The 25000-nt window shown below is 38.4% G+C and overlaps 1 protein-coding gene across 3 annotated transcripts in view; it reads right to left on the reverse strand.

Moving 5' to 3' along the window:
• The window catches only part of PLCH1 (phospholipase C eta 1), a 151296-nt gene that overhangs the window by 20451 nt on the left and 105845 nt on the right, over positions 1-25000 (reverse strand). For 2 of the 3 annotated variants that reach the window (XM_075861527.1, XM_075861526.1), the window contains exons 9-12: positions 19591-19656; positions 18276-18358; positions 12713-12793; positions 3283-3380 (exon numbers count right to left, since the gene is read on the reverse strand). In XM_075861527.1, coding sequence (XP_075717642.1) covers positions 3283-3380; positions 12713-12793; positions 18276-18358; positions 19591-19656 — 328 coding nt within the window. The remainder of the gene's footprint in view (positions 1-3282; positions 3381-12712; positions 12794-18275; positions 18359-19590; positions 19657-25000) is intronic. The other variant, XM_075861528.1, reaches the window with a different exon arrangement.

A 25000-nucleotide genomic window follows, 5' to 3' on the forward strand; every position in this document is an offset into this window, starting at 1 on the left:
GTAGGGTTGTGCGAGGTGTTTAGGTGTTAATAAATGGATCAGACCCACATCAAATTTACAAGAGACACAAGATCCATTTACAGCAGTTTATTAATAATTTACAAGTTGCAAAAGGAGATTTTTTTGGTTGACAGTAACATGTTACATATGTTATGACTTTTATTATAGTGAGTGTCACTAGTGCTAAATTACACAGCTGCTGAAGGGGACAATTCAAAATTGTGATCAGATGTAATTATTTTTTTTTTCAATGAAGGGGGGTGGGGTATGGGGTGTGAGGGTACGCCTACACCAATTTACTGTAACTAACTCATAGGAACAGTTAGAATTTCACAGTTGTTGTGTTGAACATTAGATATGATCATAATTTCCCCGCTGGCATTCACTGTTGCTTTTCGATATTTACTAATATTCATTCTTACATTATGCCTCTCTACCTAGGATACAGCAAAATGCCAGTAGATATGTTTTGTCCAAGCCGTTTAAGTGACTGCACGGATCAAATGAAAGTAGAAGATTGTGTTGCTTAAAAAGATAAGCTCCATTGTTTGGATCTATGTCAGCGAAACATGCAATTAGGATAAAAGCTAAAATCGTCGACCACAATAACAACAAAGCTTCTTCTAGTTCCATTGAGAAGACTTTAAAATGTAAATATAATAATGAAATGAAAGAAGCCAATCTCCGCATGACAAAATGACCTTACAAATCTTATATACTGAATGAAACTTCGGGGAGCAGATATATGTAATGTTTTGTTACAAATAAGAACATTGTGAAATCTCAGGACGAGAGGAAACATGAACTGGTGGTGTTGGCCAGTATGCTACTTGCTAGAGTGTTTTACCTAGAGGATTGCTTCATGACAACTCTTAACTTTTCAACGTGTCCCTCCACCCAAGGGTCAAAGTAATAAACAATCAAAACCATAATGTGCATACAGGTCCCTACCTATCCAGATGGTCAAGTTGATAAAAAAAAGTTATAACAATTGCAGCTGCCATTTCCCAGGACATGGCAGTTGTCCTTGAGCGCTTTGTCTTGGAACATGTATAATTTAGCCACTGCTTATAGCAAAGCCATGACAAACAATATGGCACCCTTAGCCGTTCCCACAGGAGATGAGGATGTATCACTGCATAACTAGAGAGTCCTTGGGTGTGAGTTTTTTAAATGTAACTGATAAAGGTTTAAATGAAGGTAATATATTACATCTGGAGAATCACATACTGTGAAATTCCTATAATCCAGAATCGCATAATATAAAAAAGTTTTACAATCTGTTCCTTGTTACCAGCAAAGAACTGCAAGATAATGTGAATGTTTAAAAGCAGAATAAATACCAAGCAGATAACTGAGAAATTCCCCTGATTAAAAAAAAAAGTAACAGTAAGGCCATGTTCAGACGTGGCTGAATTTTTCTGCTGAAAATGTTGCTGCAGATTCTTTGCGAATTTGCAGCAACATTTTCATATTTGAGAGGTAATTCAGACGTTGCGGATATCACAGCGGACTTGCCGCAGATTTCAGCCTTAGCAATGCAAATGCTGAAATCCGCAGTGAAATTCCGCTTCTTCTCCGCAATGTAATGAGCATGTTGCGGAGGGAAAATTCTGCACCGCAGCCTAATTTCCGCACAGTTATTTACTGCAACGTCTGAACTAAGTTTCCTAAAAATGTATAGAAACAAATGTAAAGAATGGCTGCTGCAGAATTCCACTGCGGACTGTCCACAGCGGAATTCAACAGCAATTCCGCCACGTCGAATGTGCCCTAACAAATTGTGTCACATTAATTTCTCCAGAATATCTAATAATCTGTATCTGTCACGAACACCCCATTGATGCAAGATTAAACAAATGTGTCTGTACTTATATAGTGTATTTTTTCTTTTAGTACAATGCAGTGTTTTTATTTCCTATTTGTATTTTAATAATCTATTAATGAAACCTATTTTTCACATGTTCATGTTATATTGTATTTCACATTAACATGGGCAGTGAAGAGCTGACATGAACGCACATAGCTGCTGACGGACTGTATAATCATTCACAACATAGTACTGACTATATGACATCTGACAGAGAGTTCATAAACGTACCGAGCAAACAATACACTGGTTACCCTGCCCATGGACATCAGGTTTAGGCAATGTTAAGTTATAAAATATAGTAAACATTTCCCCACCAATTCCTATTAACCCCTTAATGGTCCAAAATAACCAGACACTTTTTAGTGATTTTGTGAATGTGGTAGTTCAAGGCCCTAACTTTTAATTTGTTGGGCTAGCAAAATAATGTTTGTAATTTTTTTTGTCACAGTAAGTGCTGATGTTTCATACCATTTTTATAGTAAGATTTTTTTATTTTATTTTATTGTTATTAGGCGTAAATGTCACATTTTTTTTATTTATATTTTTGTTATTTTTATTTTTGCAAATTAACACTAAAATAAAGTGTTAAAATGAGTTTCCATTTTTGTTACGAATTTTTTTTAATATATATATATATATATATATATATATATATAATACGTACAGTGATTGTGGCTTTTTATTTTTGTCCATATTTAATTATTTATGTATTTTTATATATAATATGTCCCCCAAGAGGTTATAAAAGACATAGCTGATCTGGGTTTGCAGAGGGCACATAAATATTCACATCCAAACCAGAATACTTAGCCATAGTGCCTCACTGCCCACGTAATAAAAGAGAGAAACTGTATATAAATAGTACATAATTATCATGTAAGACACGGTTCCACCTACTCCTCATGTGAACGAAGAAACAGCTGATAAAATAAATGAATGATAATTGTCCAATTTGCATATTTCCGCTAGTGATAAAATACTGATTTCAACGGCAAATGATAGCTATATACCAACACTAGTGGTTAAACTGTAGGGAAATATCATTGCTATCATTAAAGAAGAATTATCATTAAAAATAACAAAAGCTTATCTCACAGCACAGAGCGTACACAATTATGAGCTACTACTTTGAAACAGCCGCCTCTCTAGTAAAATGTCACTTTTGTTCTCTTGCAGTTGCGTCAAGATAAACAGTTACTTTTTTCAGCCATTTTGATAAAGAAGCACCAACACAATCATTAGAAATTTTCCAGATCCTCTGCCATCTGATTTACATCATTTATATTTTACAGTCAGTGTTGTGCACCAATTTTTAAATTCAGACGTCCACAAAAATACTAGGGATTGATAACCCGCACAATATACTGCTTGTAATGATATAGTATAAGTAGTATTTAATGGTATCTTACCATCATCCATTATGTCCTGTGCAGCAACAGAGTTTGTGTACACAACGAGATCAGATAGAGCACGACATAATTTCATAGTCTTCCTCCGACGGCCAAGCCTGCAAAGTTACAATTGGATAGAGAAAACATTAATGAATAAAAAAAAATAAAGCAAAAAAAATAAAATAAATAAATATATATCCAAGAAAAGAGAACATGAAGCAGCACTAAAAAAAAAGTAGATTTATTTATCCAAAATCAGACCACAACGTTTCACCTTCTCCGTGAAGGCATTTTCAAGCTTGAAAATGCCTTCATGGAGAAGGTGAATCGTTGTGGTCTGATGTTGGATAAATAAATCTAGTTTTTTTGAGTGCGGCTTCATGTTCTCTTTTCTTGGATATCTTATACATAAGGAGAGGTCACTCCTTTATTTTTGAAGCTTTGCACCAGCCTATCACAGGGCTGCTCCAATCCTCTTTTTTTGTCTAAATAAATATATATACAGTATATATATATTTCAGCAATTCAATTCAAAAAGTGAAACTTTTATATTATATAGATTCAGTACACACAGTGTGATCTATTTCCAGCTTTTTTTCTTTTAATGTTGATGATTATGGCTAACAGTTAATGAAAACCCAAAATTTAGTCTCTCAGAAAATGTGAATATTGGGTAAAAGTTGAAGATTGTAGACTCATAGTGTGTCACTCTAATCAGCTAATCAACACAAAACACCTGCAAAGGTTTCCTAAGCCTTTAAACCGTCTGGTCTGTTGCTCTGTGTCCAAAGTCCTGTTTTCAGATCAAAGTAAATTTTGCATTTCATTTGGAAATCAAGGTCCCAGAGTCTGGAGGATTAGTGGAGAGGCACACAATCCAAGTTGCTTGCGGTCCAGTGTGAAGTTTCCACAGTCAGTGATTGCTTGGTGAGCCATGTCATCTGCTGGTGTTGGTCCACTGTGTTATATCAAGTCCAGAGTCAGCGCAGCCATCTAGCAGGAAATTTTAGAACACTTCATGCTTCCCTCTGCTGACAAGCTTTATGGAAATGCTGATTTCATTTTCCAGCAGGACTTGGCACCTGCCCACACTGCTAAAAGTACCAATACCTGGTTTAATAACCACAGTATCACTGCGCTTGATTGGCCAGCAAACTCACCTGACCTAAACCCCATAGAGAATATATGGGGTATTGTTAGGAGGAAGATGAGACACCAGAGCCAACAATGCAGACGAGCTGAAGGCCAATATCAAAGCAACCTGGGCTTCCATATCACCTCAACAGTGCCACAGGCTGATCGCCTCCATGCTACGCTGCATTGATGAAGTAATTCATTGAAAAGGAGCCCCAACCAAGCATTGAGTGTATATACTGGACATACTTTTCAGTAGGCCAACATTTCAGTATTAAAAATCATTTTTGAAATTGGGCTTATATAATATTCTAATTTTCTGAGAGACAAAATTTTGGGTTTTCATTAACTGTTAGCCATAATCATCAACAATAAAATAACAAAATGCTGGAAATAAATCACCCTGTGTGTAATGAATCGATATTAGAATTGAAATACTGAAATAAATTAACTTTTTTATGATATTCTAATTCATTGAGAAAGACTAGTATATATATTAATATGTATGCATAAGTAATAAATAAACATATATATATATATATATATATATATATATATTTATATATATATATATAGGCAAAATACATATTCGAGTCTCATGATAAATGAGTTTTCAGAATATCTTTTGGTATAATTAACCCAGAGTGAGCAGGAATCTAAATCAATCTAAAGTAACCAAATTCAGTAATTTCCCATGAAAAAAATATATATTATATTAACCTACACGGCTTCTCCTTTTCGATAACATGCTGCCCACAGGTAAAATATGTTTAACAAGAAAGATCAAATATCTTTTTCAAAAGTAACTTTTTCAGTGGAGTTTTACTCTGCTCTCTCTTCTGCAAGAAGGTATGGGAGAGCTGGAGGCCCCAATTAGTATGGATGAATTTAATTACAAGAGTGCCGCAACTGGAGATAATGGTATAAGGAGGTCCGTTGTATCGAACTCCTGTCTAAGAGCACCAAATGACTTAAAAGTACCATCATCATATAATTGGCTAAGGTTTTTGATACCCCTTATGTTTCGTTACTTAGTGCAGGATGAATGCCATCTGTTTCATGTTTTTCTTTTTTGTTGTTCCTTTTTTTTGAAAATGCAAAAATAAAAGCTCTCCTGATATGTCTATTGTATTGAACCATTGTATTCCCTGTAAAATCACAAATCTGGAGCATCTTTTCTTAGAACTCTGCACTGTGCTGTTCCTCTGTTATTCCATACACAGTATGAGACTGTCAGTGCTAACTGGACCATGTCAGATTGTGTAAGGACACATCCCCAACTGGTAACACCCGTATATGTATTCATAAATTTGTAGAAGGAATAACAGTGGAATGGTACGACAAAGAGTTCTGAGAAAATGTCCTCTTTAAGGGAGGCTTTAAGTGGGACAGCAAATAAGAAAGCACATGGGACTGACGGGATCCTTTTTGAAATTATAAACCGTATAGAGAAGAAATACTGGAGCAATTACTGCTAGTGTACAGCACTGCATTCCTAGAAGGCTCTCTTATGCTATCAATGGACAAAGCAATTATATAGAATATCGTAGTCTACTATACTATTCTATAGAGAAAAAAAAAAAGTTATGTCAGCGCTTACTGACCCTGCGTATGCCAAACGTATGAAGGACTCCCAGATTTTGAACTTATTAAATACTAGCTCTGTTGGACATCGGGATGATATCTAAACTGTATAGAGTATTGACGGGGTGGACACCCGTAATAATCTGCTGCCAAGAAGAAAATTGGATGGGGGAGTTAGGTTACATAGGAGAAAACTAATGGTGAAGGAGGAATTGTTAATCGAAAGCAGTATTTAAAATGGATTACTCTATTATATAGTAAACAAAGTAGATATAAAAAGTCTACACACTCCTGTTAAAATACCAGGCTTTTGTTGTCAAAAAATCTGTACAATATGAATAATTTCAGAACTTTTTCCACCTTTAATGTGACCCTCTTATAATTGTGGATGTGGTTGTTTTTTTTTTAGAATTAGCCAATCACATTTAAACTCATGATAAATAGTAGTCAGCTGCCATTATTTAAAGTGATTCTGAGTAACCCCATATAAAGTTCAGCTGTTCTATTAGGATTTTCCTGACATTTTCTTTGTTGCTTGTGACAGCAAAAGCCATGGTCCATAAAGAGCTTACAACACATCAAAGGGATCTAATTGTTGAAAAGCATCAGTCAGGAGAAGGGTACCAAAGAATTTTCAATGCATTAGATATACCATGGAACAAAGTGAAGACGGTCATCAAGAAGTGTATTACATTTGGCATAACCAAGAACTGGACGTCCCTCAAAATTTGATGAAAAGACAGCACGAAAATTGGTCCGGGAGGCTACCAAGAGGCCTAGATCAACATTAAAGGAGCTTCAGGACTTTCTGGCAGGTACTGGTTGTGTAGTGCATGTGTCAACAATCCCGTATTCTTCATATGTCTGGGTAAAGCCAACACTGCACATCACCAAAATGACACCATACCCACAGTGAAGCATGGTGGAGGCAGCATTATGCTTTGGGGCTATTTTTCTGCAGCTGGAACTGGGGCTTTAGTCAAGGTGGAGGGAATTATGAACAGTTCCAAAAATCAGTCAATATTGGCACAAATCCTGCGGGCCTCCGCTAAAAAGCTGAAGATGAAGAGGAATTTCAGCTTTCAGTACGACAACGACCCAAAGCATACCCCCAAATCAACAAAAGAACAGCTTCACCAGAAGAAGATCAAAGTTTTTGAATGGCCCAGCCATATATATATATATATATATATATATATATATATATGTATACAGTGAAGGAAATAAGTATTTGATCCCTTGCTGATTTTGTAAGTTTGCCCACTGTCAAAGACATGAACAGTCTAGAATTTTTAGGCTAGGTTAATTTTACCAGTGAGAGATAGATTATATAAAAAAAAAAAAACAGAAAATCACATTGTCAAACAATTAAGAGTTCAGCCTCCTCCAGACCAGTTACACGCTCCAAATCAACTTGGTGCCTGCATTAAAGACAGTTGTCTTAAATGGTCACCTGTATAAAAGACTCCTGTCCACAGACTCAATTAATCAGTCTGACTCTAACCTCTACAACATGGGCAAGACCAAAGAGCTTTCTAAGGATGTCAGGGACAAGATCATAGACCTGCACAAGGCTGGAATGGGCTACAAAACCATAAGTAAGACGCTGGGTGAGAAGGAGACAACTGTTGGTGCAATAGTAAGAAAATGGAAGACATACAAAATGACTGTCAATCGATATCGATCTGGGGCTCCATGCAAAATCTCACCTCGTGGGGTATCCTTGATCCTGAGGAAGGTGAGAGCTCAGCCAAAAACTACACGGGGGGAACTTGTTAATGATCTCAAGGCAGCTGGGACCACAGTCACCAAGAAAACCATTGGTAACACTTTACGCCGTAATGGATTAAAGTCCTGCCGTGCCCTCAAGGTCCCCCTGCTCAAGAAGGCACATGTACAGGCCGTCTGAAGTTTGAAAATGAACATCTGGAGGATTCTGAGAGTGATTGGGAGAAGGTGCTGTGGTCAGATGAGACTAAAATTGAGCTCTTTGGCATTAACTCAACTCGCCGTGTTTGGAGGAAGAGAAATGCTGCCTATGACCCAAAGAACACCGTCCCCACTGTCAAGCATGGAGGTGGAAACATTATGTTTTGGGGGTGTTTCTCTGCTAAGGGCACAGCACTACTTCACCGCATCAATGGGAGAATGGATGGAGCCATGTGCCATCAAATCCTGAGTGACAACCTCCTTCCCTCCACCAGGACATTAAAAATGGCTCGTGGCTGGGTCTTCCATCACGACAATAACCCGACACATACAGCCAAGGCAACAAAGGAGTGACTCAAAAAGAAGCACATTAAGGTCATGGAGTCTCCAGACCTTAATCCCATCGAAAAATTATGGAGGGAGCTGAAGATCCGAGTTGCCAAGCGACAGCCTAAAAATCTTAATGATTTACAGATGATCTGCAAAGAGGAGTGGGCCAAAATTCCATCTAACATGTGTGTAAACCTCATCATCAACTACAAAATTTGTCTGACTGCTGTACTTGCCAACAAGGGTTTTGCCACCAAGTATTAAGTCTTGTTTGCCAAAGGGATCAAATACTTATTTCTCTGTGCACAATGCAAATAAATATATATAATTTTGACAATGTGATTTTCTGTTTTTTTTAAAAATATAATCTATCTCTCACTGGTAAAATTAACCTAGCCTAAAAATTCTAGACTGTTCATGTCTTTGACAGTGGGCAAACTTACAAAATCAGCAAGGGATCAAATACTTATTTCCTTCACTGTATATATATATATATATATATATATGTATATATATATATATATATATATATATATATATATCCAACAAGGGAGAACAAGACATGGAAAGTTTTTATACGTTAATCTAATGCTGCTGAGCAAAATGTATAACTATGAACATAAGGGTATAAACCCACTTGCCACTTCGGGCTATATAAGATAGGTATGATAAATAAATCTAAATTCCCAAAATGTTAAAAAGACCAAGCAAACTATATTCATATAGATATATATCCATCTACATTGGCATTGTCCCAACCTACATTGCTACTGGCCACGGGTTGTTTCAGAGATACTGTCTACTTTTCATCTAGAGGTGCTTTTAGATCCTATTCTCAGTGTACTATAAGATATTAAAAATTCTGAGGAACCCAGAACATGCCAAGACTGCAACTTTAAGAATTTTAATGCTGTCAAGATTAGTATTTTGCAGTCCCGCCGGTCACCTCCTATTATTTTGGTCTGCATGGACAGAGTATTGCAAAGTATTCGGTTTTAATGGGGGCATATCTCCAAAGGAAACAAGAGTCAAAATGACATCTGACCCGGGATAAATGGTTAAGTGTACACGTTTGTTTTTAACTTTTTGTCCTTCATTTTGTGGCATGCTCAGAGAAGAGAATGGTATTAAAAATAAAGTAACTTTTTCTTATATTTAAAACCATCAAGACAATCTATCATGGTAACAAACAGAAGTCTACTTTTAATGAAAAATATTTCAGGTGCTTACTTTGGCAAATGTTTATAAACATAAGACCTGCACTCAACCTGACCCGTTTCCCCATTACAGTGACGCCACAATTTCCTCTTAATAAAAGACAAAGCACCCCTATAAAAGTGACAGCTGCCTTGTCCCCAGAACAGCTCTAGTATCCCCCTTAATGACAGCCCCAGTGCCCCATAACATTTGCAGCCCAAGTGTCCCATAATACTGTCAGTCACATTGTCACCAAAATGAAAGACAAAGCACCCCATAAAAGAGACATCAACTGAATACCCCATTACAGTAACTGCCTCCTCTCCCTTGTGCTGCTCTCCAATATTAGAGGAATACTGGAGGAAGGGTATTTGTCTCGCAGGAGTAGTGTATGATTGACCCCTTCAGCCAAAGAACTCCTGGCACTGCTGGATTACCTTGCTAGAATTACAGGCGGACATACCAGGAGACTAAGCTAGTTAGGTTAGTTTATGCTCTGGAATAAACAGTGAAGAAAGTGTAGTGATTCCACGTAACAAACAATATAAAATGTGTTTACTTTTTATATGGAAAAGCAAATAAACATTTATGGGCTTCGCATTCAGTAAGTCACAATAGTAGGCAGTTTAAGGTCATGTTCACATTTGCATCAATGACTCTATTAGGGGCCTCCATGACAGATTTCATAGTTTTGGTAGGAGAAAAATGCACAGCGTGCAGCACTATTTTGTCTGGCAAAGTGACAGAAAAACCGACTTAACCTATTAAAGTCAATGGGTTCCGACAGGCGCCGATGGTTTCCGTCATGTGACGGATGCATCGCTTCTCATTTGTACTTTTAGTGATTATTCCATAATCCATGAGCCCATCTAAGACATTTATGTTATAAATGTCTGACAGATGACAGTCCCACCTCTGGGACCCGTACCTATCTCCCGAATGGTGGCACCCGGGCCCCACCTGCTTAGTGGGGGCCGGCCGCTGGACGCCGCATTCAAGCGCAGAATCAGTGGTGAGATGGCCGGGAATAGCGGATACAGTAACTCCAATAGAAGGGAATGGAAGCAGCGGAGGACAGCGAGCCACTGAGCTAGTAAGCTCTGCTGCCCATCACATTTTTTCTGCAGAGCGACTCTCCTGGCCACCCATTGTGCAGTTGAAATGCCTAGTGAATCTCTGTGTCTTTGATCTCAGGATCAGTTAAGGTCTCAGAGGTCGGATCACCACCGATCATAATGTTATGGCATATCCTAGTGATATTCCATAACATTACAAAATAGGAATAACCTTTAAAGCACATGCAAGGTGGTACTCTCTAATAACTGATATCAGCAAGAATGTAACAGCTCCTGCCAGGAGGTAGACCCATTTTAGAGTGATATATTAATCGCTGATAGTATCTACCTTAATACACTCAGTCTTCTGCAAAATGTTGCACAAAATGGGTGGTTCACAAGGGGCTGGCTTTTACTGATTGTTTTCCTGCAGCAGTCAAACAAAAGAATAAAAGTACCCAAACTTGACCTCAGTCTCTTAATTTGGATTTTTACTCACTACATTTATGTTAATTTTCAAACAAACGGGACAATAATTTTCTTTAGCTCTTTAAACATGGAATATAAAATACCATACAATGAATAAAATGGGTGAGCGTGTCAATGTAAGTTCAGTTCAGCTGGATGTAAATTATTCATTTTCGGAGTAGCCAGGAGGGAACAGTGTAAGAGAGAGCTTTCTTTTAAGTTTGGAATTGTAATTATGTATGTCAGTAAAATACCTTGAATTAATTCAGCTGACAAATGTAAAGGAAATATATTGATGTGGTATAATGGGAGAGAACATACCACAGATTGTAGTTTAAAATCCTTTGGGCGAAGTAGGAGAAATACATATTGTCTGAATGTCTGTAGGCCCTTTTACTCAGGCCAATGATCATACAAACGCACGTTCCCCATCATTGCTCTGTGTAAACAGGGCAGCGATCAGTAGACAATCAAGCAAATGCTCGTTTGTCGGCTAATGAGATATTTTACATGGCCAGAAAAATGGTCAATTGTTGGCAGCACATCTCCCCATGTAAACAGGCTGTTGGCAAGATGCAAAAGTTAGTGGATGAACAATCGTATTAACAATCAATCGCCCCCATACATTTTGAGTATTGCTTAATTTGAATTGAGCAAATGAGCGCCAATCGGCATGAGGTATCGATGACTGATGCTAGCCACTAGGTAGAATATCTGCCTGTGCAAAAGGGCCCTAACAGTAGAATAGTCCACAACTGGTCACTGCAATTACCTGAGGGCACAGACCACGAGCCAAGTACTTTATCAAACGTGCACCTCTTGATGGGAAGAAGACAAGGGCACATTGTCAGTTCTTTATGACATTCATACTTGTATACACAGTGCCACAGTTATCATAATCTCAAAGGGCATATTATAGTTTAAGACTAGAACTATGATGTTCCCCAGCCACAAAAAGTTAAAGGCCCTGATAGCGGCATGTTCCCGCTGCGGACAGTGATTGGCTGGAGCGGCAGTGAATTTAGGTGTATATTTGCTATTTTACACCATTGACAGTAGACAGAATATTTTTTACTGCAGCATGAAAAGACCATCTGTGAATGTAGCCTAATCTAGCTTAATTTCTCCTGCTAACGGTTGGTCCTGCTTGCTTGGTCTTCCATGCAGACAGACGGAGCAGTACACTAGCCTACAGTACAGCCTACCCCTTTCCTTTTGCACATGCCCTAGCAGTATCATAGGGAGATGGAGAGACTGATAAATGGGTGCCTCCTTGAGCCCGTACATAACATTATTTTCATCCTTTGGATTGCAATATTAGTGATATTAATATTTTTAATTAGTAAATGTAACTTTAGCAACCCTTCAGGTCTGTTCTCGGAATGAAAATCTACGCTCATTATAATGTAAAACCCAAACTTATATTTATTCATCAATAAGTCTCCATACTTAGATGCAATTTTAGGATCACAAAATCATGCCCATATATAAGGAAATACCAGATTTAGCTATGCTTCAACCTCACTCTAAACTTACGAATACAGCAACACACAAAGCTTGGAAGGACCAGGGCAAAGCTATAGGGGATGCGGAGGTAGTAGTCGCACATAAGAGCACACCAGTATTATAAAAACCACAGGTAAGGCTACAGATTATGTAATGGGGCCCAGGAGATACAAATTACGCCTCAGTACAGAACAATTTCGATACATTTATGTAACATGATATATACCTGCACCATACATTCTTACCTGTAATGAGCATTTTCAAAATCCTCTTCTCCGCCAATCCATGCACAAGTAAGCAAGATGCCATAGGTAGCTTGGCTCCACCTACGGTAATCAGGAGGGAATGTATTCAATTTCCCTGCCGCCCCATTCCTTTCCAATATTTCTCAACAGTTAGGAAAGAGTTACAGTACAGTGCATGCTATAAGAATAGTTATCAAGGAATACAGAAAGAAGAGCAGGACTGGTAGAAAATGATTGCTGAACACGCCAATGGGATTTTATGCTCAAAGCCAACCATGTAGAAGATGTCAGGCTGGTTCAGTGCAAATACAATGTAATCAATTCTCATTCTGTACCAGTCAAGAAGATGAATTAGAAGACCAGGAATGGATGGCATGTATGTGGTTTGCAGCAGATTTCGGGGGTAGCAGGCAATTTATATTGTGCTATTGATAAAAACCAATACAAAATAATAGGGAATGTGCCAGTCTTCTATAACTGAGGAATGCTTGTTATTGACAGGAAGATAGAAAATCAGCCTTTCCATGGGTTTTCCATAGTAAAGAAAGGCATTTAAGTGTGCCGAATAAATGACAGAATGAAAATAGTGAAAGGCTCTTCAGAATGGGTTCTCTTATCCTACCGCTAGTCAATTAGGGCCAAAACAGTTACAATTAGATAACATATGGCTAAGTATAATGTGTGCCATGTATGAAGAATGCCGAGCCATACAGATAAAAAATGTAGTAACTGTCATGATATTTTAATAAGAACATTTTATATTTAGCTGGGAGAAAATGTGCTAAAATGAGAAGCATTGCAAATCCTTTAAATTTAATCTTGTGCAGATTTTGAATTATTCAAAATACACTTAGAATTCTGTTGTTTACCTCTTACTAAAGTACAATGCATTGTGGGAACTCAGATGACAGTTACACAATAAGAGGTAATTTGCTAGGTCACATGTCTGACCGCAAAGTAGATAAAACGCTGTCTGTTTTCAATGGCAACCGGGAGAATTCTGACATCACTGATAGTCTAGTAACAGAGATCAGCAGCACAGAGAAACCACAGCACTCCAATCAAATGAAATAAAAGCCTCTTATTAACCTGACTTCTGCAATGTATCATCTGCTCTTTAAAGAGCCAAAGTGTTGTATCAGTCTACTGAATAAGAGGCTGTCACTTCATTTAATTGGCCTGCTGCCTCCTTTAAAAAAAAATAGAAATCGGCTATATATGTGAATGGGGAAAATAACGTGATTTAACTGAAAAGTTTTAAAAATACAGTAAAGCCAAAGTATTTGAAAAGTTGCTCATGTAAAATGTGTATACTGATTTTCCTTCTATTAATCCTTCCTATGTGCCGTAAATGTAAATACCTGTATGTGTCCCTGTGTGTAGATCAATGAAAGACAAAGAAATGACAGATACAAGGAGAGACATATTGGAGAAGATGAAGGGGTTGGCTGCCAAACCGTGACTTCTTTGTATGCATACCTGTGTCTGGATTAGTGGTGACAATAAAATGAATGCAGTATGAATATGCAATGGAAAAAGCTAGAGCTCCTTCTTACCTCCACTTTTTATTATATATTTCCTGTATAAAAAATTAGCTTGTAGGTAACAAAGAAATTTAAAAAGCGCAGACCTTACCGTGATGAAAAAGAATATTGGGAATGGTTTACTAATGTGTCTGCATTTAAACACACCTGGGCACTTCCCATCAACAGCATTCTCTGACCTGGTTGCGTCCTGTTTGGAACGGGTATTTTACCCACCACCTAATCTGTGAGTTTTAATTACATTCTATGTCCCATTTTTTTTGTATATCTTAGATTTTGGAACGAAAAGTTCTAGGTAGGGACTCGCAAGTGTGGGGATCCGTGACGTAGATTGCGAGCTTGCGTTTTTTTGGCCAAAACAACAACTAATACCCCATGTTTTCTCATGGTTACTTACATTGTACATACTTTTTTTCAGGACGCGCCCGGGTCTTATGATGCTGGGATAGCCTGGTGTGCGGATGTTTGGCACTGCATGCAGGGCAGCCCGCTCTCTTACATTATGGGCGTTATAAATAGGCTGCTATTCGGCGATATATGCTGTGCCTCACTATCCAAACACTATGCCTCCATGTTTTACACACTACACTCACGATTTTGTTTCACTCACAGCCCTGATTTCTACACACTACACTTAGTCATGTCCCCTATACCTCACATGTGCACTATACACAGTACTTTATTATTTATTTATTATTATTACACATTTACTTCCATGCCCAACACACCACTCCCCTCAAGGTAAGTGGGAGTGGCTATCATTATTTAAACACACCTGGGCACTTCCCATCAACAGCATTCTCTGACCTGGTTGCGTCCTGTTTGGAACGGGTATTTTACCCACCACCTAATCTGTGAGTATGGCCTTTTCTGTGGTTTTAATTACATTCTATGTCCCATTTTTTTTGTATAATGTGTCTGCGCCTAGAATGTGTTGAAAAAGGTGTAAATTTTTGTCACATTTCTGTGTAGAACAGATGTTTGCACCTTTCTAGACAATTAACGAAAAGCTCATAAAAGGGGTGGAGCTTAATGAAAAGGGCGTGGTTTAAAATGCACCAAAGATCTGGCTTAGGCTGGGTTCACATGGCGTTTTTTGCAGGCAGAAAATCTGCCTCAAAATTCAGTTTGAAATTTTGAGGCAGATTTTGCTCTGCCTGCACGCCGATTTTCCTGGCGCTTTTTGCCCACGGCCTGTGAGCGCCGCGGTCAGAAAATGCAGCGAAATGCGCTTTCGCTGCCTCCCATTAATGTCAATGGGGGGTCAGAGGCGTAAACGCCCGAAGATAGGACATGTCCCTTCTTCTTCGCGTGAGACGGTTTTTCCGCTCGCGGGAAAAAAACGCCTCCGCCTCCAATTGAACGCATTTTCGGCCGTATTTTGGCGCGTTTTCCGACGAGGTTTCCGCGTCAAAAGACTCCTTGTGAACTCCCCCTTAAAATTCTGTTGCAAATTAAGCAAAATCAAAAGGGGTACAAGGAGGAGAAAAAAAAGGGTCGAGCCAGATACACCAAATATATCATACAGCATGTACCACAGTGATAAATTTTGTGCATTTTCTGACGGCCTGGTCTTAGCTTACACCGTCTAAAACTTAGTAAATCTGCCCCATTGTGTCTTGAATTTGGATGTATAGCAGATTTACATTAAAGACAAATGCATTAAATATATTGTTGATTGCCAAGCCTGCTTTTATGTGCATAGTATCAATTCTTATCTTATTACAAAGTCAGAGCTCCATTTTTTGATACAGAGCGCCAAATTCCCTGCCATCGTTTGCACAGCAATATAATTAATTGATAAAAGTCTGTCTGCCAGCCCCCACCATTAAGGGGGAGCTGTCTGTATTCAGATTTAATAAGCTCCCATTGAACTTAATAATAAGTTAGTCTTCAGTAAGTGAAATAATAGGTATCCTTTAAAGAGACATTTCCATAGGATATGTATCTTGCCAGTGTCAGACTGGCCCACCAGAGGATCCACTGGTGGGCCAAGACTCTGACCCAATAATGGGTCCTAAAATGTCTAGTAGAGGACAATCCCATTTGGAGATGACTTGGGAGCCAAGCACTTGCCACTAGGGTCTATTACTTATGAGTGATATACAAAGGACCTATTAACGATATGTCCTATATGTACAATGATAACAACAAGTGGATGTACACATATTCTGTAGGGATGGTGTGTGGGCCCCCAGAATCATTCCCCCTGGTGGGTTCAAAGGACCCCAGTCTGAAGCTGTTTCTCGCTAGTGGTTTAACTGCTGGGACTCCCATTAATTACTATAATTCTTGTGTCCCCACTACCCTATTATTGGGGAGAGACAAGGAGGAGAACACAAAGGGGGCAATGCACATTCTTCTCCATGGGAGATTTAGAAACAAGCAAGCTAATTTGGTGTACAATGGCATACTGATCATGATTGCAGGGGGTGTGACAGCGACCAGGCCCACAGGGGAAGTGGGTCCGTCCTGAATCCCATCAGGCTTCCTCATAAGGCGATCTCTGCCACACTGCATATAAGTTCCTGACACTGGGAAGCGTCAGGACGTAATATGCGAGGCAGCACACAACGTCCCGACATGTATGCGCCGCGGCTCAGACTGCTTGATGTGGCAGCCTGAGGGGATCGGGGCGGGCCCCCTGCGGGCAAGAGAAAACGGAAGAGCGTTGAGTAAAGGTTTTTATATATATATATATATATATATATGTCTGATCTGGGTGCTTACTCTAAAGGGGGGAGGGGTGCGGTAGGGGGCCCTGACACAAGGCACGGCACTCCCTGGTTACGCCTCTGCATAACTATGTAATAAATGCTTCTCATGAAAAAAAAAGGAATAAGATAAAACAACTTCTTGTAATCCCTATAAGAATAATAGCATTGTTTTTGCCAAGCTATGTGCTACATATAGTCTATAAAGAGAGATGTTTGGTCAATCAAATGAGATACTCTACACTGCAGATAAAAATAAAGATATGCTTCAGTTGGCTAAGTATCTGTAGGAGTATATCTTATGGAGGAAAAGAAAAACCTTCACAATATATTAGTGCGGCCCCATCTAGAATATGCAGTTCAGTTTTGAGCACTAGTTCATAAAAAGCTAACCAAGGAAAAGAAGAGCATCTGAACAGATAAGGGGCATGTATGAAGGGTCCATACATAAAATACTGTGAACTTTTACTTGCTGAGGTCCAACAAAAGACAATAAAAAAATACTTACTGTAGCCGAGTACTTATCCAGTAGAGGTACTATTTTCCTTTTTAAGGGCAAATTCAACTTCTTTATTTAAGATTTTTTTTTTCTACCATGATAACTATGTAACGAAGTACATCCATGGTATCACAGTGTTCTGAATTCGGCAAACTCTCCCAAGGAGAATTCCTTTTGCCCACAATGCCACATTTGCAGGCTTGCATGTGAAATATTTTTGGTTATTTCTTTTGTTTTTATTAGCAATTACTTCTACAAACCAGTATGTATGGAGTAGTTAATAGAAGCTGCTCAGCTGATTTCATGAACATATATTGTGAGATGCCTGAATAAGCAGGAAGATTATAGCGTGAAAAAAGCAGCAAAACAAGTGATATGAAATGATAGAAAATTATGATCTTAAAACATTTATACATCAGGGCCCAAAAATTGACACGATGCGTAGGGTGATCTAACTTGATGTTCTTCATATTTTGTTTGATCAAATATATTTTACTGCAAATAAGGATCATAATATATAAACATGGGCTTTGATGTCTGTGCTGAATAAGCAGCTCTACTTGAAAAGTATAGTACATCTTAATTGTAGGGAAGATAATATCGTAGCACAGTGGGATCTTGAATAATTTATTCATAATACGAGCCATAGTGCTTCTACAACAGAGCTGGATATCATACACTTGAATGTCAAAGGTCAACAGACTTAATGATGACTAATTAGAAGCATACATTATTAAATGCATGTGCATGTAAGACATGATCACAGTGATGCTAAATATTCTGGGTGCACTGGTATGAGCACTGACCTGTTCATCTGCCCCGATTCTCTTGGTGAAGTATCTTCATCTTCATCTGTGCTACAAGATTTTGATCTGGATTTCGAAGTTCTCTGCAGGATAAAGAACATAATTCATATTCAATGGCTGTGTGCAAGACTCTGGCTGTTTTCACATCAGCATTGGTTTCCGTTGAGCGGTTCCGTCTGAGAACCCCTTAACGGAAAGGCAAACGGAAACCATAGATTCCGTTTGAATCACCATTGATCTCAATGGTGACGGATACTTTGCTAATGGATTTTGTTTGTCACCATAGTGAAAAGGTTCCGTTTTTTTGACAGAATCAATGGCACAGTCGACTGCGCTATTGATTCCGTCAAAAAATCGTAAACCTTAGACAACGGTGACAAATGGAAACCATAAGCAACAAAAGCATTACCATTGAAATCAATGGTAATGCACACGGAATTTATGGTTTCCGTTTGCCTTTACGTTGAGGGGTTACTCCGACGGAACCTCTCAACGGAAACCAACGCTGATGTGAACAGGCCCTTAGCTAAACTATTTCCAGAAACCAAGCAATAGAGTAGGTTTATGTGCGACGTTCCAATGAACTTTGACCACATCTGACATTCTAGTATTCCAATTATACAAAGTGATTATAACAACCGAAAGAAATCTGATGTGTTAAAAATGTGTATTGTCAGACATGATACAGTAATCGTATCCATAGGTCACCAAACACTTTGCTTAAAGGGTAAAATTAAAAGAATCGTAGCATGCAGGCTATTTTGCTAATTTGTCTTGCTTCTACATTTGAAGACAGGTCAGAAGTATAAAAACACAAGGGATTGGCTAAATTCTGATACAACTGATAACCAGTCAGAGCGCTGACTGAGACTTTGGTGCCAAAATGTTTGATTTCTACCAATTTAAATCTATTCCGTTTGTCCCAAAAGTTTTTCCACCCGCTTACAAATTATTCCTGGCAGTTCATTATGATTGCTAAAGTCAAAGTACTTAATAAGAATCATTTGGAAATTTCCCACTGATGGAGATTTGAATGATTTTCCCCCCAAAAAAAAAAAGATGGTCGTTCATCTGCTGATCTCTGCCCTGTTTACACAGAGCAGTTATTGGCAATGAGCGTTCTATGAATGCTTGTCTGCCCGATAATTTCCCAGTGTAAAAGAGCCTTAAGACCAATGTTGCCCCCCTCTCGTTCAATTAAATGGTGATAACCTGCAACAGAATAAATTCAACGTTTAATACAGTATATTAGACTCATCATTACCCGAGATGAAATCACAGCTATTCACACAATGTTGCATGACTAAATCCTTACCTTATGTTTCCCTATGTTGCCCATTGATGACCTTTTGGATTTACCTCTGTCTTTTGTGTCTGAATTCTAAACAAGAAACAAAAAATATTTTTTTTGTCTTGAACAAGCTCTCTCAGGAACTAAAACGTTCTCACCAAATTAAGCGTATATAGTAAGAACACATACACGGCCTAGACATGACAAATCATCTATACACAATGCTAGTTTGTTCTGCGGTCTGTATCAAACTCAAAACCAGAACACACTTTAGATTTTTATTTCCATAAATCACCCAAACTGCCTTCATTCGTCATAGTATAATAATATGTAAAATATTACTTCTCATATACTTTACTCTTCTGGAGGGTTAGTCCCTGATTTTAAAGGCTATGAACACCTTTCAGCGTAATTTTTTTTTTTTCTAAACAGGTCAGTGTGTTTTGTGTAACTTTTTAATTAGCCTTTATTAAAAAATTGTCTTACTTTTTGAGATGCAGCTGCTCTGTATTCTCTATACACAGTAGCTGTATCTCTCATTTTGACCTGAATCCGTCAGTCCCGCAGACCAGACAGGTTCAGTGCCAGAGGATCCTGCATGTCTCTGACACGCAGGATCCACCTGTAATCCATCACGTCTAAGTTATGAACTTAGATGTGATGTATAACAGGTGGATCCTGCATGACAGACACACAGGACCCGCTGTTACGGAACCCATCAGTCCTGCGGACTTGACGGGAGTAGGATTTAGCACTACATACAGCTGCTCTGAATAGAGAATACGCAGCAGCTGTATCTCAAAAAGTAAAATGGATTTTTAATAAAGACTAATTAAAAAGTTACACCAAACACACTGACTAATATAATTATTTAAAAAAAGATATAAAAATACCCATCAAAGGTTTACATAGCTTTTAAAGGGTAACTAAACTTTTTTAATACTTTTGACATGTGATAGTGACATGTCAGAAGTTTTGATTAGTGGGGGGTCTGAACACTGAGACTCCCACTGTTTGCTGAAACGCTATAAGCACTCGGGTGAGCACTGAGCCCGCTTAGTTTCGGATCGGATTTCCTTGGAAAGCTGAGTGAGCGGTGTACGGGCTCAATAGAAAGTCTATAAGTCCGTACACTACTCGCTTGGCTTTCCTCGGAAAGCTGATTAGGAACGAAGCAGCACAGCGCTCCCCCGAACACTTCTGCCACTTTGTTTGAGTGATTAGTGAGGGTCTCAGTGTTCGGACCCCCACCGATCAAAACTTCTGACATTTCACTAGTTACCCTTTAAGTCAAATCCTTCAGTCGCTCTTTGCTGCTGAAACGTTTCTCTATTGGAAGAGATCAGCAGATTTTCATAAATTTACTATATTACTACAAAGAAATGTCTGTCTGGTGCGTATACGCATTTTCGCACCTTTCTTGTATATTATCTAATTATTTACTGCTAGTTTGTAATTTTGTCAATTTTGAGTAAATTGAAACTACTGAAGAATATAGACCTACTGCAAAAATGGTTCATTCACACAATGATGCAGTTTGAATAATGGAAATTTATACACTTTTCTTATACTTTGTGTTTAGATTCCAACATTTTTCCCCAATAAAATGTTTGCGGTTCGTGAATGAGAACATTCTTGTTTACATCCAAAGACGTAAAAACCTGTACAGACCTAGTCCTGTTAACATCACAGGTGGATACAATTGTATCTAGTCTAAGCATGACGCTGTGAGCTAAATACATAAGTAGTAGCACAAATGTATCTCTTGCCCTATATGGCTACAAAGTTTTAAAAACCTTACTTACTATGTAACATCTGACCTCTGTGGTAAAAAAAACATGCGGCCGGATCGTTTTCAGAGGGAAAATCTCAACTAGGCCTAAGGAGTCTGTTTGGTCTTTAACTATATTTGTCATATAGATTCTTGCCTTTATTCTTAAAGGGGTTCTCCACTACAGGACAACTGATGACACATCCACCTGATAGGTCATCAGTACATGATCTGTGGGGGTCCGATACCCGGACCCCGCACCATTAAGCTGCTCCGGCTGCCTCCGAGCACCGAACATACATGCCGGTAGCAGTTGGCTTCCGGCCACTGAATAGCAGCGAGCTGTCGTATTGCAGCTCTGCTCCTATTGAAGTGAATAGGAGCAGAGCAGCAGTTCGTCAGCACGGCCGCTATGCTATGATCGGAGCCAACTGCTTCCGGCTCCAAACATAGCATAATGGGCCATAACATCCGGTGCCTGGAGACAGCCGAAGCGGCTTAACGGTGTGGGGTCTGGGTGGCGGACCCGCACCGATGACATACTGATGACATAGAGTAGTGGATAACCCCTTTAAAGCCTACATCCACTTTTGCAAACACATTTGTATTGTTCTAATGCAGTTACAATGAAAACTGAAGCAAATTTACAAATATCCTTGAGGAAAAATGTCCTATCATTTTTTGTCTACAGCTCCTATGCAGATTTATGTTACTCCATTATAATAGACAGTCAACAAACCCTGTGTAGTCTGATTCGGTAGTTAGACTCCACTGCATTTGTCCCCTACTTTTTCCTAACATACTTTTGCTAGCTTTGAAAGGATGAAATGACACAGGATTTGTCTGTAGGCTGTGCCGATGGATACACATAGTTCTCTATAGAAGCTGTAGACACAACATTATTAACATTTTTCAATAAAGACTATTTGCAAAGTGGCTTCATTTTTCATTTTAGATGCATTGGAGCAATTAAATAAATTAGTTGCGGAGGTGGACATAGACGTTAGTATGTGTGCAAATAATTATTCTAATTTGTCCTTATGTTTTATAGATTTTTGCGCCTAGCTCGATTCGAAACTTCAATAGGATCTGTCACCTGCATATTTTGTTCTATTTAAGGGTAGAATATTATAGGGACAGATCCGCTGTACTAACGGCAAAAAAAATAAAAAATAATAATAATGTGTCATTTGATTAATAGAACCTAACACAGAATAAAGCCATTTGGCATAATAGTAAGGTCCCTTTAATATTCTGCCCTCCTGCATCCCTACATTCCAGCCTAGCTGCGAATAGTATATAACTAGTGTGTGTACTCAAGTACATTGCTTATGTTAAAATTCAGATGGAAATATATTTATTGGTAGCAATAGGTTAAAGCACAGCGTGACCCACACAATCATTATACTTGGCCTATAAATAGCTGTATAGTATCAGAATTGGTAGAAAAAAAATCCTGTGCTACTGTTGTGTATGAATATGATCAAGATATTAAATGAGAAATCAGCATTTAAAGTGAATTCATGGGGAACAGTTAGTCAAATGTCACAAAAATGTATCAGCAAGATAACAAATACACAGAATAAATTTTACATAGAAAATAATTTACATAAAGAAAATGTTTATCTATAATCACCTAATTACTTCTAAAGGTGAAGTGTAAACAGCGAACATCCGGGTTTTACAGAGACTGGTGCTTTAAGCATTTGCTAATTTGCCAATAGCGGTAAAAGCCAAACACACAATGTGCAGACAGATGCCGTCTTTATCAAGCCATCTGAATGTTACAGCAACAAAGCTTCTCCTGGGACACAGAGACCCAAGCCAAGAAAACAAATCAGCTTATTTCTGTATGCCAAAAGCTCAACAAAGATATTTAAATATCCAGCATTAAAGCACTCGTCATATATCTGAAAATGGGTGTGGCTTAATTGTCAAAGGGTGTGGCTTAAAGGCGCTAAGTGCCTAGTTTCTAGTTTGTCTAGCAAGATGTACTAATATTATCATACAGCATATATTACTCTGATAAATCTGGTGCATCTGCAGACTGCCTGGTCTAAATTTATGCTGTCTTAATCTTGGACAATTTAGTAAATCTGCCCATACTCTTTAAAAATTATACTCTAGGCCCGATAAGTTATGTCACCTCCAGTGGTCAAGTCAAACAATAATGTGACTAAATCAACTAATATTTTTAATGCGGCACTGGAGCCGTTAGAAGATGCGGCCATGTGACCATGTGACAGGCTCTCTTTACAATGTCATTATAGCTTCTGTTTATAACGGAGCCATGACAGCTATACAGGACTCATTTGCAAACAGATACCCAAAAAATCCTGATAAACTCCATTGACTTATAATAAGGGCAGGTTTCCGTTATTTTAGGTGGCAAGAATAGTGCTGCAGACTGCACTCCAGCAAAAATATGGCTAACCCTAATTTGAACAGAGCCTTAGGATGGCACGTGCCTGGTTCCATTATTTACATTTCCTGTGGGTTTTTCAAAATTCGAGCCTGGCACATAATTTTTAAAGAGCATTTATTGTCTAGAGCTATCTCGTGTATATAAAGCAGCACATTAATATATACAGTGAAAAATACAATTATATTCCCCAGGAAACTTTAAGGCAAAAAGTTCTGTCAGAAATCGTCAGGACAGAATAGAAAAGTTTTAGGTGCCACCATGTAAATGGACTGACAGATGGAGAGGTGGATGGATGGATGGATGGATGGATGGATAGATAGATAGATAGATAGACAGACAGACAGACAGACAGACAGACAGACAGACAGACAGACAGACAGACAGACAGACAGACAGACAGACAGACAGACAGACAGATAGATAGATGGACAGATAGATAGATGGACAGATAGATAGATAGATTATTTTCCTTTAACAAACAAATTAATATTAATAATGTAGAATAAAGTTATCATTTTTATCTTAATGGCTTGACTAGAACATGATGGAATTCTAATGGCTTTCACTAGGTGCATTGCATTAAACAGTGATATTTATGGGCAGCGATGACAGTGACAAATGCTTGTTTTTCTGTTTTAGAACTAACGATCTATTGCAGGTGTCACAATATGTATTAGCAAAATGAGTTTTATGTTTGAGGTGGTTTACTTCATGTATTTAGAAAGCAACATTTTATGTTTATAGAAAGGGCTGCTTGCTTACATAAAACATGGGATGTGCCAATTGATCTCCATGTGTTTCCCACATAAAATGAAAAGGGTATGTAAACAGCTGCCCACCACTCTTGCAGCAACAGAACCCCAAGATCTAGGGACCGAATTGTAACAGAAAGACTATGTCTATATCCTTTTATACTTATATGACGGAATCAGTAGGCAGAATCTGTATATATTACCACATGGGTAGTATGACTTCAAATTGACATGGGCTAGAGTGGGGATAACCATGACCCAAAATAATAAATAAATAATACACCATTAGTAAATATAGAAAATGATCTAAGGAGATTGTCAACGATAGATATATTGAAATATTGGCATCCGTAATTCCCTCTGATGCCGCACCGAAAATAGTGTTCTAGAGGAGAATACAGTCTGACATATGGTATTGAATGGAGTAATGCATGGCCCACTACAAATGTATGGCAGGCTTATTTGTGATGCATGTGATTTGGATTG

The sequence above is a fragment of the Rhinoderma darwinii genome, chromosome 4 (assembly GCF_050947455.1).
Source record: "Rhinoderma darwinii isolate aRhiDar2 chromosome 4, aRhiDar2.hap1, whole genome shotgun sequence".
In the NCBI taxonomy this organism is placed as follows: domain Eukaryota; kingdom Metazoa; phylum Chordata; class Amphibia; order Anura; family Rhinodermatidae; genus Rhinoderma; species Rhinoderma darwinii.